Below are 19,010 nucleotides of genomic sequence, written 5' to 3' on the forward strand. Positions count from 1 at the left end.
ACACAGCGTATAAGGGTGATGTCACAGCACAACGGGAATCTAACAGGGGAAGAGGTGAAAGTAGTCCTCCTCCTCCCACAACCACGCCGGCAAGGACAGGACGCTTTACAGACGTGTTGTTGATGGAGGACATGCGGAGCTTTTTAAGTCCTACGCATCGCCACAGCCCTTCGGGGTCCACCCTCAGAGAACGACTCGACCGACAGGTAGCAGACTACCTCGCCTTAACTGCAGATATCGACACTCTGAGGAGCGATGAACCCCTTCACCACTGGGTGTGCAGGCTTGACCTGTGGCCTGAGCGATCCCAATTTGCGATAGAACTTCTGGCCTGCCCCGCTTCAAGTGTCCTGTCAGAAAGGACCTTCAGTGCAGCAGGAGGTATTGTCACTGAGAAGAGAAGTCACCTAGGTCAAAAAAGACTAGATTACCTCACCTTTATTAAGATGAATAAGGGATGGATCCCGAAGGGACTGACAGTGGGCGATACATTCGACTAAAAACGGCCTGATGAGATGAGCTGCCTTGGGCTAAAAATGGTCCACACGCTGCTGTATTTTAGCTCTGAATGCCGGTTGACTTGCGTGACTTATCCGCCACCAACTAGGGTTCAAGCCGCAATGTTTTAGGGAACTTTCTGCCTGGGAAACAAACATCAATTTTTCTGGCCGCTGCTACAGCGGCTGCAACAATACCTAATTTTTCAGGCATGTGTACATGCCTAATTTTTCGGGCCTCTGGTGCTGCACTGCAAAAAACAAACCAAAAAAAAGGCACATAACAGGGATTAAACTGATAGGAATAGTACTACTTAACACACCACTCCTATCTGGTGGCACATTAGATTGCACGCGCAGTGCCCCAAATTTGAAGTAGGAGGACCGACCAAGCATCTTTTTCCATCTCCCGGTTCCTAAAATCGATGCCATATACACATCCCCTGATAGGGCGCCAGCTCGTTATTCTCTTGGGCGCCAGCTCGTTATTCTCTTTTTCACTTCACTAGGGACACTTTACTGCAGTATGGGCACTTAGACCCACTCTTTGTCTTGCACAGTGTTATTCCTAGCTAGCATCTGTGATGGGAAATCAGGCAGTCATCTAAACGTTTAGATTGAGCTTTAGCTTAGAACACCCTTGAAGGTGTTTAAGGAGATTAGGGCTAGTTTAGAGGATTCTTCTTAGACCTCTCTGAGTCTTTATAGCCCTTCTACCTATCCAGCATTTCTGTAAACTAGCTAAGAGAAAGGGTGGCTGTGTGTCTGTGATACATTTAACTTTATATCACCTTATTGACACTTTTTATGACAGCATCACTCCGGTCTCCATACTCTCTGCCTATACCCATCTATTTAGAGGGAATTTCCTTGCCCCTGGCAATATAATATAATAGGTAATAGTATTACCATTATTACACAATTAGCCACTATAGGGAAATGAGTATAGTATCCCTTTGTTATTTATAAATGATACAATAAAGACTTTTGTCCATTACTCAATTTACTTTACCAAAGGGTACTAACCACGGTATTAGGAGGCATTACTCTGCTTTCCCTTTCTCCCTCTATTATACACCTATGCTCACTAGGATTTGTAGGTATCACTTTATTATAGTTGTCTAACCTTTTCCTATGCCAGTTTTAGATCTCCTTCTTGGGAGATTTTGTCTTTTTTCAGTTTATTAGCATACCTGGGTACAAGCCCTCGGAGTGGGTACTTAATCCACCAATCAGAGTGTTATGAGTCAAATTACACAGCGTGGGAAAATTCCAAAGAACTTTCCCTTGCTGTGTAAAATGACACAGAGCACTCTGATCGGTGGATTTCAAGCCAACCAATCAGAGTGCTGTGACAGGTAAATGTAGAGACTTACCTGTCAGTCTCTTCATTTACCTGTCAGAGCACTCTGATTGGATGGCTTAAACCCACCAATTTTTATTTAGGACCCCCACCCACCGCTCAGGACAATAGGTCCCCCCACCTTATTCTAATTTAGGGGCCCCAGCCACCGCTCAGGGGTGGGGGCCAGGGGGGCAAACAATAGGGTCCCCTCCTTATTGGTATTTAGGGCCCCCACCCACCGCTCAGGGTTTACTTTAGGGCCCCCACCCGCTTGTTGATTGGCTACCCTGCAGCTTTTCAAAATGCGCCATTAAATCGACGAACACCGAACTCGAACCCGAACTGTTACTGAAATGTCCGGCCTCGGGTTCGGGGTCAAAAAAATCGTAATGTTCGTACGAACCCGAACTTTACAGTTCGGGTTCACTCAACTCTACACTTGAGGAATTTGAATAATTTGTAGCCAGTTATTGCGATAGTGGTTGAACTGATTCAGGAAGTTCAATTGGATAGTTTTTGAGTTCCATTGCGCCGATCAGACTAATCCTATGGTTGAGGTTAATGAGTCCAGAATGCTTATGTAGACCTTGGCCGTGATGAAATATTTGGGAAGGACTGAGAGAATCTTGTTTTCCAGTCTGTTTATCCTTTATTGTGACTGGAAGACCTTTGCTTTTACGGTGTCGATATAGGCACCCAGAAATATTGCTTGCTTCCATTGAATTATAGCACTCTTCTCCTTGTTGATAATCCATCCGTGTTCTTGTAGACAGTTAACGGCCCGTAACATGTGACGATAGGCTTCTTGAAGAGATGAAGCAACTATTAAAATGTCATCCAGGAAGTGAAATATGACCAGTCCTTGTTTCCTCAGATGTGCTATAAGGACCACTAAGATTTTTGAGAAGGTCCTTGGAGCAAAGCTTAAGCTGAAAGGGAGGTCTCTGAATTGGAAATGCTGTCATATAGTATGAAATCGGAGGAACTTACGTGAAGAGGGTAGATGGGAATGTGATAATATGCATTTCTCAGGTCTATGGATGTTAGCCAATCCCCTCTGTTGATGTTGGGAATAATAGTAGATATGGATTCCATCTTGAAAGATAGGCGCTTCAGGAATTTTTTGGTTTTCTTTTATCAGCCTCCATTTCCTGTTGGGTTTTGAGGCCAAGAATACAGTTGAATAGATACCTTTGTATCTCTCTGAAAGAGTCAACTTTTCTGTGACACCTTGGAGAAGTTGTTTTTTGACCCCGGAGATCATGGCTTCTCTTTTTTTCCCAGAGGGTTTTCTTGACATTTTGAAGGAGTTCATTGGAGGAAAAGAGTCAAATTCGATTCTGTAGCCCTGATCAAGGATGAACATAACCCATGAGTCTGATTTATTCGTGGCCCAAACAGAAAGGAAATGATGAAGTCTTCCTCCTAGGCAGTCTATATGGGCCTGTAAACCTTCAGAAGTTTTTAGAAGGGACTCTCGATCCCCTCCCTCTGTTGGATTTAGAGGAAGATGAGGGAGGCGGATAGGATCTTCAAGACGCACATCTGTTATATTCTTTACCTGGTCGATATGCTCTGTTGTCTCGAAAGGACCTGTCACAAAACCTTTTGTCTTTCCACAAAGTTGAGTATGGGTTCTCTTCCCCTGAGGTAGGAAAGCTTTCTTGCTGTCTGAAGCTTTTTGGATAGCCTCATCGAGGATTTTTCTAAAAAGGAGATCATCCAGGAAGGGAAGAGCACAAAGGGAGGATTTTGAAAAGTAGTCAGCTCCCCAAGAATGTAACCACAGGGCTCTTCTGGCTGAGACAGACAATGCCATGCTTTTGGCAATCATCTTGGAGATACCCAGGGATGCTTTGGAGCTAAAATCTGCTGTGAGTCCCTAAGGCTGTGAATCCCTAAGGCTGTCCAGAATGTGTTCTCTTCTCACACCTCTTTGGATATATTCTTCCAGGTTGTCTAACCATACTTTCATAGCTCTGGACAGGGTGGTAAGAGCTATAGCTTGGTGTAAGACTGAGCCCAGAGACAGATAAGCTTTAATTAGATTGGTATCCAGTCTCTTCTCCATAGGTTCCTGCAAATATGCCATGGAGTCAATGGGAAGCGTAGTACGTTTTGCAATCTTTATTACAGCTGCATCAATCTTTGGAATAGCAGACCAAGTTTTGCAATCCTTGGAGGCGAAGGGGTAGATCCTAGAATTTTTATTTTTGAGGGTAGCTTTTTTCTCTGGCCTAGCCCATTCATTAAGGATCATTTCCTTGATAGAAGAATGCACAGGAAACAAGGGTTTCAAAGAGCTGAGGTCTTCAAAATATTTGTCGTATTCTAGGGATTCCATCTCTTCGTCCTGTAATTATCGGGTATTTTTTATGAGGAAGATACGTTTTTGGACAGATTTGGAGTCTAAGGATTAAGGGCCATACTCCGTATTCTCCTCCTCTTCATCAGAAATATCCTCAAAGGATTCCAGCTCAGACTCAGATTAGGAAGAAGAGGGTTCAGCTCTTTGATGCTTTTTGGAGGTGGTGTTTTTAGTAGAAGCCTTGAAGCATTCTGCTATGGCTTGGGATATCCAGGTTTTAAGTTCTTCTTGAGGAGAACACTACCTGGGCTGAATGTCTGCCACTTCTGTCATACAGGTGAGGCATAGGTTTTTACCCTGTAGAGCAGTTTTATTGTAGGCCAAACAGCGATTAGATTTTTCCTTTTGTTTCCTGGGGGATCTATCCTGGCACATAGTTGGCCTGCAAAATAAGAAGGGCCATGTAAGTAACTCTGGGGCCTGTATGACATTATTTTATTCCCCTTATAAACTAATACACTTTGGCTCACCTATGTTTCTCTGAACCTGAGTGGTGGGAGGCAGAGGGAGAAGACATCTATAAAAAAGGAATAAAAAAGCGCAGGAGGAGAAATTTGTTTCAAGGAAAATATATTATTTCCTATGAATATAAATGAAAATGGGAGACAGAGAATCCATTCTTACCTTAAGGCGTGAAGGAAAAAACAACTGGCAGCACTGAAAGATATTTTTATAGAGACAGAAAGCCCTTGTCACTTTAAGAACCTAATGGAAACCTTTAAGTGAACAGTCCGCGCATGCACAGATCGTTCGATCCTTTTTCCTATGACAGTTCGCGCCAATTCATGAGAACAGACTATAAACAAATTGAAGTTAGCCGGAGAATTCATTTGAAAGGAAAAATGAACGCCACAGCATTCCTGCATCTGAAATAGATTAACGAACAGGGAATCACTTAGCAGAGTTCGAGGTTTACCCACAACAAGATCAAACTCCCGAACGAAGGAAATACCCGAACCTGTGAGTACACGAACTGAGGAAAGGTAGAAATAGAAGGAAGTTGTCCCGAAAGAAGAGGTGTATCTCCAAGTAGCCTCTGGGTTCTTTAGGGGGAATAATATAAGGCTTCTGAAGTACAATGGAGCCTAGTCCTCAGCATGTTGTTAGTCAATCCTTAAAGTAGATTCAAATCACTAGTATGAATCTGACCCAGACTCCTGCTCTTGCAGGCTGTTTACTGGGTCCTTCAGGCACAGAGAGGCTGAACTGTGCCTGGGAGACCCATAGTACACATGGGATGGTGGCCAAAAAAAAAGAAAATTGTTAAGATTAAAATTTAACCTGTCTGTCCGGTTAAGGACAGGAAAAAAGACTGAGGCATGGAAGGAGGAGAGACCATTTATGCCTCCAGTCTATTTCCTCTCTTTTTTATTGGTTGATCCTGTCCTGATCTGGTTATGGGCGGAGCTACCCATAAGTACTGCTGGCATGATTAGCCAGGAAAAGTATATTTCATACCTACCTCCTCTCTCCCTCTAGTTGGTATTATGGAGGATAGTAGTGAAATGTAGTATTTAAAAAAAAAAAAATTTCATACTTATCTGTAGAATATTTGCTTGAATAACTTATTTCTACTTTATTACAAATACACTACCAGTACACTATAATTTGATAAAGCCATGATCAAATGTAAAACCTGATTGGGAAAGCCACCAGAAAAAAAAACAAAAACAAAAAAACTAAAAACTGCATGACAAAAAGTAAAGAAAATAATCCAGAATCTCCAGCCCATTGGCTGGAAAGCTCAACAACAAAAAAAACTCTACAAGTGGCGAGAGCTTTTAAATGTCACTACTAGTTTGAAAATACTTCACTACATTGTGATTGGTTGGTTTTGAGAAACCAATCAATCACATTGTATACTAGGCAAGCATTGCTCCTCCAAAACTCTTTACATCTGTACTATACATCTCATATGATATGCATTGTTCATGTGATTATATATGATTATGTCTGTGCTTCTTTAATGATACGCTGCTCTTATATAGTAGATAGAGTTACATCCAGGAGTATTATTTTATGGGCATGAGCTAAGTGAGAGCCACAAGTAATTTAAATGCACCCATTCACAGCTTATTCTCTAGCTAGAGCAGGGGCAGACAATCTTCTAGTAGTACTGTGCCAAATCTAGATCTTGAAGTCCCTTGGCGTTCGGGTTCTATTTTTGTAAATTGAGGTGTGTATGTTGCCATATAGTGCTTGTGTTATTTATGGATGCTGCAGTTGCTTTATAACGTTGTATTTGTATGTATGGGGACTGTTATATTGTTAATGTGAATTGATCGTTTGTGGTATTGTGTATGATACCTGCATATGGGAGCTACTTGAGGAATTGTGTATTTGGAAAATATGTCACATTGTGTGTGTATGTGTGGAGCTGCTTGTGGTATGGCATGTGAGAGTCTGCTTTTGGGGTTGTGTATGTGGATTGTCAGTGGTGTTATGTATGTGGGTACTGTGTGTTTGGGAAGTTCGTATTATTTGTATGAGGTTATCGAGCAGTGGGGAGTGGGTTAGCCAGGTATAGGTCAAGTTCAGGAGCTGCAATAGCTGCTGTTGGCTGCTCTACTCCAGTGCAGATTCCCATTCACAAGTCCTGGGAGGATGTGATCTAGGATCACTTCCTCTAAATGCTGCAATGCTTAAATTGGGAAGTCTCCCTCACCACCTGCAATCAATGCTCGGGTTGCATTAGCAGATATGTGACTTTTCACTGGGACTACAGATTTTATAAAGTGTAAATCCATAGAGGTCAATACCATTTATACAATAAGGGGTGTTTGCTTGGTAAACATTTCAGAAGAATTCTAAGAAGGAAAGGTATGTGGGCTTATTAACTTCTGAAAGGGTGAGCTTCCAGTGCAAATTCAACTCTCAACACCCTCTGTTAACTCACTATGATATACTTAACCATCTAAAGTAAAATATCAACTTGCGTAGCATCAAACTCTAGGCTCTCAGTGAGACTGGGCAGATTCATGTCCACATTGACAAAGTCTACCACAATATCCAGCCAGTATTTAATAACCCAAATGGTTATTTCTAATTGACATAACCTACCGTAAAAACATTTTAGCCCTATCAATGTGATGATAGCTACAGCTCTGACACATCTGATGGAACATTTTAGAGGAGTTCTTTATATAATTTATTTATTTTTGAGCAGATCTCTGATGAAACGTTTAAATCTACCAGCATGCAGTAGATAAAACAGACGTGAAGAATAAATGTTACCCATGTGATGTAACATAGCAAGTAGTCAATGGTAATCAACTGATCTGAAACTGTATTATTATCCTGTTTATACGTTATTTTAAAATATCCTATCATAATGTTTTATTGTTATGCCAAATGTTTTAGATTCCCCTCCATCTCTCTTACCCACTAATACTCCCTAATTCTTTAATGAAATGCTTGTTCTAGGTTTGATAGTTTCCTCTCCATTGATCTGTTCTTCCAGGTCCACTTAGATTCTTCTGCACCCTTTCTTACCACACCACCTCCCCCTCTACCCTCTCAACTTCCTTCAACCCTTCCATATTATCATCTACTTCTCACTAATAAAGTTCTTACAAGCTGAACAGTATTTGCATACACACTCAAATATCACCTTTCAACTACCCTTGCATCCTCTACTCTCTTCTCTCAACTCTCAATTTGTATCTTTGAATTATCACAAGCAATCCACTATAGCATTCTGTATGAAAGTGTTAGACAGTCATTCGTACCGTGTATTGTATGTCTGCAGAACTTCCATTGTGTAACATTGTGAAACATATTGATCTTTACAACACTATACCATAATAATGAGCAAAATAGAACAAGCAATGTCAAAATGTAACTAGCTAACATTACCTGCTCAATAGCTTATTGCAACTTGGGAACCAACGTGATTTTCTGAAATGTGATTGAAGGACAATTGCCTTTGAAGTGTAGCTTCATTTTAAAATGTGTCCAGGTTAGCAAAATACACTATTGAAATATTTTTTATCCTGATTCTTTTTACTTTGCTTAGTCTCTATAATAGATACATATTGAAATATTTATATTAAGATTGCATAAAATGAGGACAACCATCAGGCAATATATTTGCAAAGAGGTGGAAGTTTAAATGATACTTTTGATGTTCCAATCCTTTTTTTATTGACACTATTTTTGAAATTATCTGTGCAAGGACCATATTTTGATGAGTTTTTGTTAATATCAGTTTGTATGGCATATTTACATATTTATTTCTGATTGCGATGTCAAAACAGGTTTTTGTGGAAATCACAACATGGTTCAGACTTCTTAGAACAGAAAACCTGACATACAAGACTGTCACAACCCCATATAATATAATTGGTCTGGGGTAATGGAATTAATTAGTCATAAACATTCAATGTTAGGACAATGCATCTATTTGCATTGCTAAACTCAGAACACGGGCAGTTAGTAAAACAAAAACATACAATAAAACATAAAAATAAAATAGACAATAGAGGATTATTGAAGATTTCAGATTGTAAACAAATATGAGGTATGACAATATAGCATTATTAATACATTAAATTAAATCTGACGGACATAGTACAGGCAGACAGACAAAGATTGATTGACAGACAGACAGTTAATTGTAGGGTTGTGGATTCATTATTTTCTCGTGAATACAAAACATCTGTTGTAAAGTTGCAATCAGCAACTAATATTTATCATATTATCAATGAGTAAAAACACACTAGCCATGGGGTAAGGAACATTGAAGAAATTACCTGTCTCCTAGAGGATATGGTATTGTTGGAACATCTACTAGATAACTTTGAGTTATACGTCTTGTTCTGATGGGTTGAATCATTTCTCCAAGTCTTTGAATTCTCCTTTGGGTCAGATGGAATAGGATTGAGGAATAATATTCTTGCAATGAGTCCATATAGGACAGTTGCCAACGTCATGGGGACAGCATAGAATACAGCAAAGTCAATTAAGTAGATTGGAGAGTAGTAACTCCTGGGGACTTTATAACCACAGTTCACCACTGTTGCATCTTTGTAAATGGTAGTGTTCAAATCAAGCAGGAAAAACCACATCATGCAATAAAGGGATGTGAAGGCCCAGACAAATACAATTATTTTTTTGGCCCTTGATATGGTACAAAGAAATTGTGCTTTGATGGGATGGCAAATTGCGAGGTACCTTTCAATTGTGAATGCAGTGATTGAACAAGATGAAGCATTGATGCCCAAGTACTGGAGGAAAGTAATGCAGAGACACCCAATATATCCGTAAACCCATGAGCCATAGATACTTTCAGTGATGTTGGGAAGCCCAGCTGCCACCAAGACCATAAGATCTGCAATGGCAAGGCTGACCAAATAACAATTAGTTGGAGTTCTCATGTGTTTAGTCCTTAGAACCACAAGAACGACCATAACGTTTCCAACAATACCAAGTCCACAAATTAAAATGACCAGAAAAATAGTGACCACTTGGTACCCCAGACTGTTCAGTTCTCTGTCATGGAGCAATGTCGTATTTAGTTCGTTAAAAGATTCGTTATCCATGTTCAAATGATAGGACTGAGTAAAGAGATGATCACTCTCTATTTCCATCTTTATTCATGTTCCTCTGCAAGAAAACGTAAGCCATTATTATTTCACAATTCTTCAAAACATCAAATGAAACTGTTTTAGATGTTATTTTGTAGCTGAGATGCAAAATATAGGATGTAAACAATAAAATATTTTTGTTTATTTTTTATTTTTATTTCATGTTTTAGTTTAACACCTTTTTTTCATCATTTAGAACCTAAAATGTGTATAAGTATATGTAAAGCAACAATTTCAATACATTTAGTTTGCCTAAAGAAAGTCAAGGGGCTTACTCACTAAAATGAAAGAGAATTGTAAATTGAATGACAACATAAAGACTAAACCAGCTTATTTTGGAAAATGATTCAACTCGGCTTTATTCACATGTTGGCTTTTTGAGACTGAATTGTACAATTAAATCTCAATTCACCAGAACTCACTGTTTAGTAAGTAAGCACCTAAGACAAAGTTTTCTATTTTAAATATTTATTTTACACAATAACTGATAACTCTACCTAATGATTAATGTGACACTCACATATCTTTACAGCTATAATGTCCGCTGTGTTATAAGATGCAGGGAAAATATCTTATTGCTTGAAATTATCAAAGGAAATGAAAAACAGAAACAAAAACAAAAATAAATTGATGGTTTCAGTCAAGGAGCATGAACTTGCAAGAACCAAAGATAATTACTGAAGTCTTGCACTAAGTCATCAAGTATTTGACTGGACTCAATGGTTAGACAGAGACAACAACAATTTTATACATTAAAAACAACATAATAAATCTATAATACAAATGAATTGCAATAATAGTAATAATAATTATTATAATAATGCAATTCATGTGTTTCAGTTTAACAACGATTTTAACAGTATTTCTGTTCATTTTGGTTCAAAAGGGTGGAGAATTTTACAAAAGCTTCTAGTTAACATGCAGAAAAAAAAAAGAAAATATTAACCCAAAAGGTGATAATAAAAAGCTTATCTATTCTTTTTTTTTTTTTAAATCTAGACGCCTATAAGCAATATGGTTAAATAAATGTTGTAGCACTAAGGAAAACTTTACACCAAAGCTTTTTCTAAAAATTACAGGTAACATTTTATCTCAGGGTAGGATCGGAAACATAAACATATATTTTGCATCAGGTGCACAGACACATAAAGACAATTCTATATTCAACACCAAATATCTAACAATCTAGCAACTATCATAGAAATGACAATATTTGTATTTTACACCCATTTAGAATAAAACGTAATAAATACAAACAACAATCATGACACTAATATTAAAAGGTAATGTTTAATTTCCATTCCCCCACCCCTTTCATGATAAATTGTAAAATAATCTAACTTACCTTCTGCCAAAAAATATTCTTCCTACTGAAATTCTGAATGCATGGGGGACCTCCTGGTAATCACACCTGAGTTTGTATTTTGCAATTGATTACTTTGCAATAGCCTGGGAGATTCAGAACCTCATTCACTAGATAGCATCATACATAAAATTTAATGAGAAAGAGAGATGTTGAATTTATGTTCCCCTCCTGTAAGCAAGTGTGCAGAGTCTGGACTAAAATATTAGCTAAGCATGTGTCATGTTGAACTACATGCACACAGAGATCTGTCTAAAGCCTATAAATAAGCTCACTGCTATATTTCAGCATTGTTCCAATTGTTGAATCTTTCCTTTCAAGCATAAATGATTACAAATTACCTTTTAGCTTCTAGTTAAGCTGCAGCAGCTATGTGATGTAAGGTTGTTTTATAGCAGATCTTAAAAAGCACTATAATGTATTGGCTCACCATAGAGGCCAGAAGAAAGAAGCCCCATTGGCAAATGTCTGACAGTGATTTGAGAAAAACCCTCCTTTCTATTCTCCCTCCCCCTTCACTATTCACCAGTCAACTGAAGCTACATTTTTTACAGCAAGTTGGAGAAAAAGCAATAATCATTTCATGCAATCCTATTATAAATCCAGTCATTTTTCATATATAAAATTAGCTCGTACAAATATGTACAGAAAAGCATTTTAAATGTATTATTTGTCTGCATGTATTGCTTAATATATATATTTTTGTTACTTTAGTCAGCAATAATAATTTTAAATGCACTGTTTATAAAATTGTTTGAGTGAGACACTGTTTTAAAAAAACCTGTAATTGAATATTTGTATCTAAATAAAAGGTGTGTCAAAATCCAGTAACATGCTTACGGGGTTATTCAATATATTGTCTGGAATTCAGATTAAATTTTAAAAGGACACTGTAATCACTGAAGCAATTTTAGCTTAACGAGGCAGTTTTGGTGTATAGATCATTCCCCTGCAGTCTCACTGCTCAATTATCTGGAGCTCAATTTAGGAGTTAGATCACTTTGTTTATGCACTTCCTGAAAAGTGACATCTACTGTTTGCACTTCCTTTCCTGCACAGTCTGTTTAATTTAGAATTTCTAATCTCCTGCACTGTTAATAGCTTTATAGATATTTCAGGAGCATCCCATGTGTGATTAAAGTTTAATGTAAAGAGCAGGAGATACAAACTTCTACAGCAAGTTAGCATTTGATTGAAAGTAAAACCATTGTTTATCCATGCAGGCTGAGTCAGTCAAAGCCAGAGGAGGTGCGGTTAGGGCTACATAAATAGAAACAAAAGTGATTTAACTTCTAAATGGCAGAGAATTGAGCAGTGCATGATCTATACACAAAAACTGTGTCATTAAAATAGAGTTGTTTTGGTGACTTTAGTGTCCTTTTAACCCAAATGTTTGCTTTTAAAACAAAGCAAAAAATAGTCTGAAAATATGGCTGATGTGGAGACATTTTCTAAATCACTGCTTTGAGTTTAGTGAACAATCTTGTCTGTTTAGTGTTCATGTTAGATATTAATGAGATAAAGTTATGTGATGTTTCATTGGTAAAAACACATGGATGTTAATAACACTAACACTAAATATCTGTTGGACATTGACATTTGACAATTGACATTTCCTACTGAAACCATCTATCCTTATCTGTAAGTATTACATTTCAAATGTCAACATAAAAAAAAATATTCTTCACTAGAGTGAATATATTACAGAAACAATATTGTGTTGTAGTTTTGCTGAATACAGTGGTGACTCTCTTGCTGTGAGTTTAGGTATAATTTGTGTCACACGGTCATAGAGAGCACTGAAATGCCATTGCAGTACTTATGAATGCAAACAAATTACAACATCCCTATACTGATGGTTGGCATAAACAATTATGGCGGTGACATTTGAAACATACCATCCATTAACATTTACATGGTCCTCCATTTTTTTTAATTATGTTTCCAATAAAGATATATGGGAATATATTTACATTACCTCATGTAGCATACAAGTATCACCATCACAGCCAAAACACTACAACCACTACATCTTGCATCTCCTGCTTCTAGATTCTTCTTGCAGGTCAATGCAGTTATCTCCACTGAGCTATACAGGGCAGTGAATGGTTATTTGAATGCTCTCAGTCAATGAGCAATGCTTTAGCTCAATGAAAACACACAGCTTCTCACGTGCAAGAAGACTGGATGCAGAGCGGGTGCTTGGGGAACTCAGGTTAGTTGTAAAAAACCTTTTAACACAGGGGGTGTAGTGAAAATTGTGCCTGCAATGTTCATTTCGTTGTGCAGTTTTCCCAATGACTTTTTTTGTGTTGTCATGTGTTTCATAAATCTACGGAACTAAAATCATGTTCCCCTTTCGATAGAGTGAGTAGATAAAGTAGATCAACAGATCCACAGTCTATAGGATAAGTAAATTTAAAATGAATTCTTCACTTATTCAATGTGGCTTTTAGCTTATCTAATTATTTTTTATATCAGGGGCATACATATATTGCTTTTACCATTAATAAAAGTGTCCAACGATATAACAGAGCCATCTCTAGAAAACCATTATAATAGCTGGAAATTTAGCATATTCATGTAACTAAACAAATTATCTCAACTGTGCTAAAGTATGTGAAATAGTGGGTTCTGCGGGTCCCTGAACATGATTAAGGTGCATAGTTAGAGGACACACAACTGCTTTTATGCTGCTCCCAAGTGTCCCTATTAAGGAGGGTCATTCACTAATTTGGACTTAAATCCCTCCCTTTCTATTTTAATGCCCCTCTTTTCTTGGAGCTCTATCTTGTTAGTGTGTCTGAATGTGAAACAGAGCTCTGCAGCAATATAACCCACGTAACGTGAGCTGGTGCCTGTCTGGACATCGTGACCGACATGCTCCATATCTCTAAATCTGAACGCAGCCACTTCACAATCCGAATGTAGTAAAAAGGCTTTGATACCCCCACTGTAGCCAATGATAACTGCCGACAAAACCTGCTCCCCATCGGCAGGGCCGTCTTTAATATGAATAGGACCCTGGGCAAAGAATTTTGTTGGGCCCCCACGGCCCTGCGACCCTCTCAATCCACCAACCCCCCAATTACGCCCAACCCCCAATCACACTGACATATTGACACATACACACACACAGACAGACATATTAAAACATTCACAGATACATACTGACACACACATACACTGACACACAAATATATACTGGCAGACATATTGACACACATTCAGACATACTGACACACACACACACACACAGACGCACATACATACACATACACTGACACACATACAGACACATACACTGACAGACGTATTGACACACACACAGACATGCTGATACACACACGCATACTGACATACACACAGACACAGTGACACACACAGGCATACTGACATACACACAGACATACTGACACACAGACAGAAATACTGACACACACACACAGACACACACACACAGACATACTGACACACAGACATACTGACACACACACACACACACACACTGACAGAAGTATTGACACACACACAGACATACTGACACACACAGGCATACTGATATACACACACAGATACACTGAAACACAGACAGACATACACACACAAACATACTGACATACATTTAGCCACCCTCCAACCACCCTTACCTTTTCTGGAGGGTGGTTTCCCTGGGGAACAGTGGCAGGCTGAGGCAGTTGGGAGTTCTCCTCTTAAACTCCCCTCCTCCCTGCCTTTCTCCTCCTGTGCGGCTCTGATCTCCGGTGGGAGGAAGTGACGCGCGGCACTCACTTCCTCCCAGCGGGCTGACGAACAGGAAGGGGCCCGGTCGCGCTGTTTAAGCGTAACAGCGCCCGACTGGGCCCCTGCTGGCACATGTCCACCGGGTGGCCCTTAGTGCATGGGCCACCCGGGGGCCCTCTTTAGCATGCGGGATGGTGCGGCTCTGTGCAGCCGCACCACCGGGTCCAAGGGGGGCTGCCCAAATCGCGGAGCCCACGGAGCAGCTGCTCTGGGCCCCCCAGGAGCAACTGGGCCCGGGGCAGCTGCCCCGTTTGCCCCGCGCTAAAGACGGCCCTGCCCATCGGCATCACCTGACAGGCAAAGGCTAGGTAACCCAGGAGAGATTATGGCAAGCGAAGCTGCACTTTCCACACGCTTTTTACCTGATCAACCAACGTGACTAAAGTATTACATTTTTCTTATGGCAAACGAAAAACCATAACCCCGGGATTTACCTCGATCCTCAAAAATGAAAGCACTGTACACAGAGTGACTTTCTTGTCGTTTGCCACAGGGACACCAAAGTCCTCTGCCACTGACTGAAACAAGTAAAGTAAAACCGCATAGTTATACGATGTGGCTAAACCCACAAACAAGAAACTTTCCAGGTAGTATAATAACAAAGACAACCCAGAATCTTGCGTGACTACGCACTAAAAAAAAAAAAAGATAAACAGCTCAAAATAGGCACAGGAAATGGAACAGATAATGGGCAAATACATGTCATAATAAAACAAATTCCAAAAAGAACAGCCTAACAAATGAAAATAATCCTGGAAGCAAACAAAACGTGGACTCTTTAGTGGATTTCATATACAAAGCTGAACCCACTGAAGGGCAAGACAAATGATGAATCAGCTAATATGAACCAAATGACACTTTAGGCACCAGTCCCAACAGTGATACACAGAGATTGACAAACGGATGGTCATCAAATGGACCCACCATTCACCCCAACTCAGCCTCCAAAGAGAACTTTGCTTCAAGTACGTCTTCGTTCCCTATGACTGATTTTAAATTCTGAGCAAAAACCTGAAAGGTCAGAGTGAACAAACGGAATCAAAAACCCAACCGAAAAACAGAACTGCATCTCTGCCACGTCCTTAACTTTGGGATACAGATCTAAGCACAGCAACATCTTTCGGAAATTCACCAGCGTCCTCTGATTGATTAACATCATCAATCTTGGAGGACTGCTTCCCCTTCTTGAAGCAATGCACCACATTGGGCACACCTCCACAGTGGGAGCATCATGCTTGAACTAGCATGAACCATACAGGTGACAGGACATAATTAATAACAACTATAGGTTCCATTCTTGGAAATTAAATTCCAGCTATAGGCAAGAAACCCTCTATTGCCAAAATTGCTGGTCATACTTGAACCAGTATTGACCCACATAAACCTTGTACTCGGCAACAATTAAATCAAGATAGAAAAACAAGGAAGTGGCTATCTAGTAATGATATTAGCAAAGAACGTAAAGGAGCCAGTTCCCAAATGTCCTAAGGATGTGCTTACCTTTTTCACCATCCACCAATTCACCTCTGCTCAGTCTGTCTACCTTTTCTTTTTCCACTGGAATCAGCAATGATAGATCCACATACTCACCCTTCACAATCTTTTCCTTCACCTCCAATGCCATGAGTAGATCCAAGGGGGATAATGAACAGACCGGAGCCCACATCCTGGACGTAACTGATGCAACTGGAAGAAATACAAAATAACTGTCAGTCTCCCTTGGTCTGGTGGATCTCCCCTTGTGGAGTTTCAAGGATTATGAGAATGGTGAGGAAACAGCCCAGAATGACATGGGAGGATCTTGTTAATAATCTCAAGGCAGCTGGGACCATAGTCACCAAGAAAACAATTGGTAACACACTACGCCGTGAAGGACTGAAATCCTGCACTGCCTGCAAGGTCACTCTGCTCAAGAAATCACATGTACAGGTCCGTCTGAAATTTGACAAAGAACATCTGAATGATTCAGATGAGTACTGGGTGAAAGTGTTGTGGTCAGATGAGACCAAAATGTGGCATCTTTGGCATCAACTCATGTTTGGAGGAGGAGGAATGCTGCCTATGACCCAAAGAACACCATCCCCACCGTCAAACATGGAGGTGGAAACATTATGCTTTTTGAGGTGTTTTTCTGCTAAGGGGACAGGACAACTGCACCACATCAAAGGGATGATGGACGGGGCCATGTACCTTTAAATCTTGGGTGAGAACCTCCTTCTCTCAGCCAGGGCATTGGAAATGGGTCGTGGATGGGTATTCCATTTAACACTTATGTTCTTCATAGCTGGTTCTCAAACGGGCTTTAAAAATTAAACTTTTTCCCCCAAGACTTTTGTCTAAACCCCAAATATGTTTGGAACTCACCACTTTGATACTTTAAACATTGATACTTTAGCTTCTGTATAATATAAAACAAAAAAATCTACATTAATAAGTCACATGATTAATACGATTAAAGGAACACTATAGCCACCAGAACAACTACAGCTTAATTTAGTTATTCTGGTGTCTACTGCCTGTCCCTGTAGGCATTTAATGTAAACACTGCCATTTATAGAAAAGGCAGTGATTACATTACTGCCTAGGTACAACTCTAGAGGCAGTCAATCGGATAGCTAATAGAGGTGCTTCCTGTGTCAGTGCTGCACAATGTGCAAAGCTGATGTTCAGCATCTCCATGATCTGCAGTCACTGAATGGTCATCATGGAGATACATTGACTTAATGCATCTCTGTGAGGAGATGCTGACTGGCATAGTGCTGCATTTTTGCCACAGGTGTGCATTAATTTCCCAAAACGTTCATATCGGAAAGCATTGGATTGTCTGAAGTTGTCACATTTGCTGATCTCATCAATGGAGGAGGAACGGGGGTGGAGCCAGCTGCAACGTACCCACTTGGAGCTGGAAAAAAGGTGAATAAACTCACCTTTTACACTGGTTAGAATGGGGGAAACGAGGGGGGACTGGGAGCTAAACAGTGTTGTCAAAGCTATAGTGACAGGAATATATGTTTGTATTCCTGTCACTATAGTGCTCCTTTAAGCCTACATTTTATCATGTCATCTATATTACTAATTATGAGGGTAAGGGGTCTACTGTAGCACTTTAAAATAATTGTTGTTCTAAAATGATGCAGAATTTATTTTGCATAAATAAATGATAATGATAAGTTCAATTCTCTCTGACCCATATAATCTATTAATATTAATTTTAAATAATGTTTATCACAGTAAAGGAAAATGGTAATGATAAAGTATAATTTGTTAAACACAATTATTAAGTTTTCTTTAATAGCTGGAGATTATGTTTGTTCTTGTGCATCCCACATAACTGCTATCAATTAAGTAAAACAAAAAATAAATGCTTGAAACACTTAATTATTCAGTAAAAAGTGTTAAACCTGTTACTTGTGCCATTTATATTTAATGTTCCCTACTACGTTATGAACTTTCTGGATGTAAACTACTGATCTGATTTCCTGCAGAGATCTTTCAATCCTTTGTAGATAAAACAGTGTAATGATTGTACAAGTCACTGAACATAAAACATTAAGCATTTTAAATACTTTTCCAGATACCTACTACATTTTTTCTTAGAATTTTGTGGAGTTGTTCAGAAAGTGGAAAAAGCTTTATATTGATTTCAGTAAATGTATTCATAACTCTATAATGCCCCTGTTCCTAAGTATATCCCGTACCCTCTTACCACCAGCCGTGTGTAATAATAATTAATAAAATTAAGGCTCTACTTACCTTTTTCTAGCTCTGAGGATCCATCAGCGGTTCTTACTCCCCATAGGTTTCTGAATCCCGTGAGCGAGTTTTACTCAGTCAGTGCAGTGGAAGCGCCTCTAGTGATTGGCCGTATGAGATGGATTTAACCCGGCAGTATAAACAGTACCTAAAAAGGGCGATATTTTATATTACTACTGCACCCAGACCACTTCCCTGAGTGTACCCAGAGCCCTTCATATTTTAAGTGTTTTTATTTCACAAGCAATAATTAACACATAATCAATATTCAAAAGTTCATGCTCCCGCAATCCCA

General features: G+C 39.3%; 1 protein-coding gene across 1 annotated transcript in view; it reads right to left on the reverse strand.

The window, feature by feature from the left end:
- Window positions 1–11,529, reverse strand: part of TRHR (thyrotropin releasing hormone receptor) — a 51,742-nt gene extending 40,213 nt beyond the window's left edge. The window contains exons 1-2 of the mRNA XM_063450282.1: window positions 11,500–11,529; window positions 8,962–9,814 (exon numbers count right to left, since the gene is read on the reverse strand). Of these exons, the coding sequence (XP_063306352.1) occupies window positions 8,962–9,798 (837 nt within the window). The 5' untranslated portion in view covers window positions 9,799–9,814; window positions 11,500–11,529. The remainder of the gene's footprint in view (window positions 1–8,961; window positions 9,815–11,499) is intronic.
- Between the last annotated feature and the right edge of the window lie 7,481 nt (window positions 11,530–19,010).

This window comes from Pelobates fuscus, chromosome 4 (assembly GCF_036172605.1).
Source record: "Pelobates fuscus isolate aPelFus1 chromosome 4, aPelFus1.pri, whole genome shotgun sequence".
NCBI classification, from domain to species: Eukaryota; Metazoa; Chordata; class Amphibia; order Anura; family Pelobatidae; genus Pelobates; species Pelobates fuscus.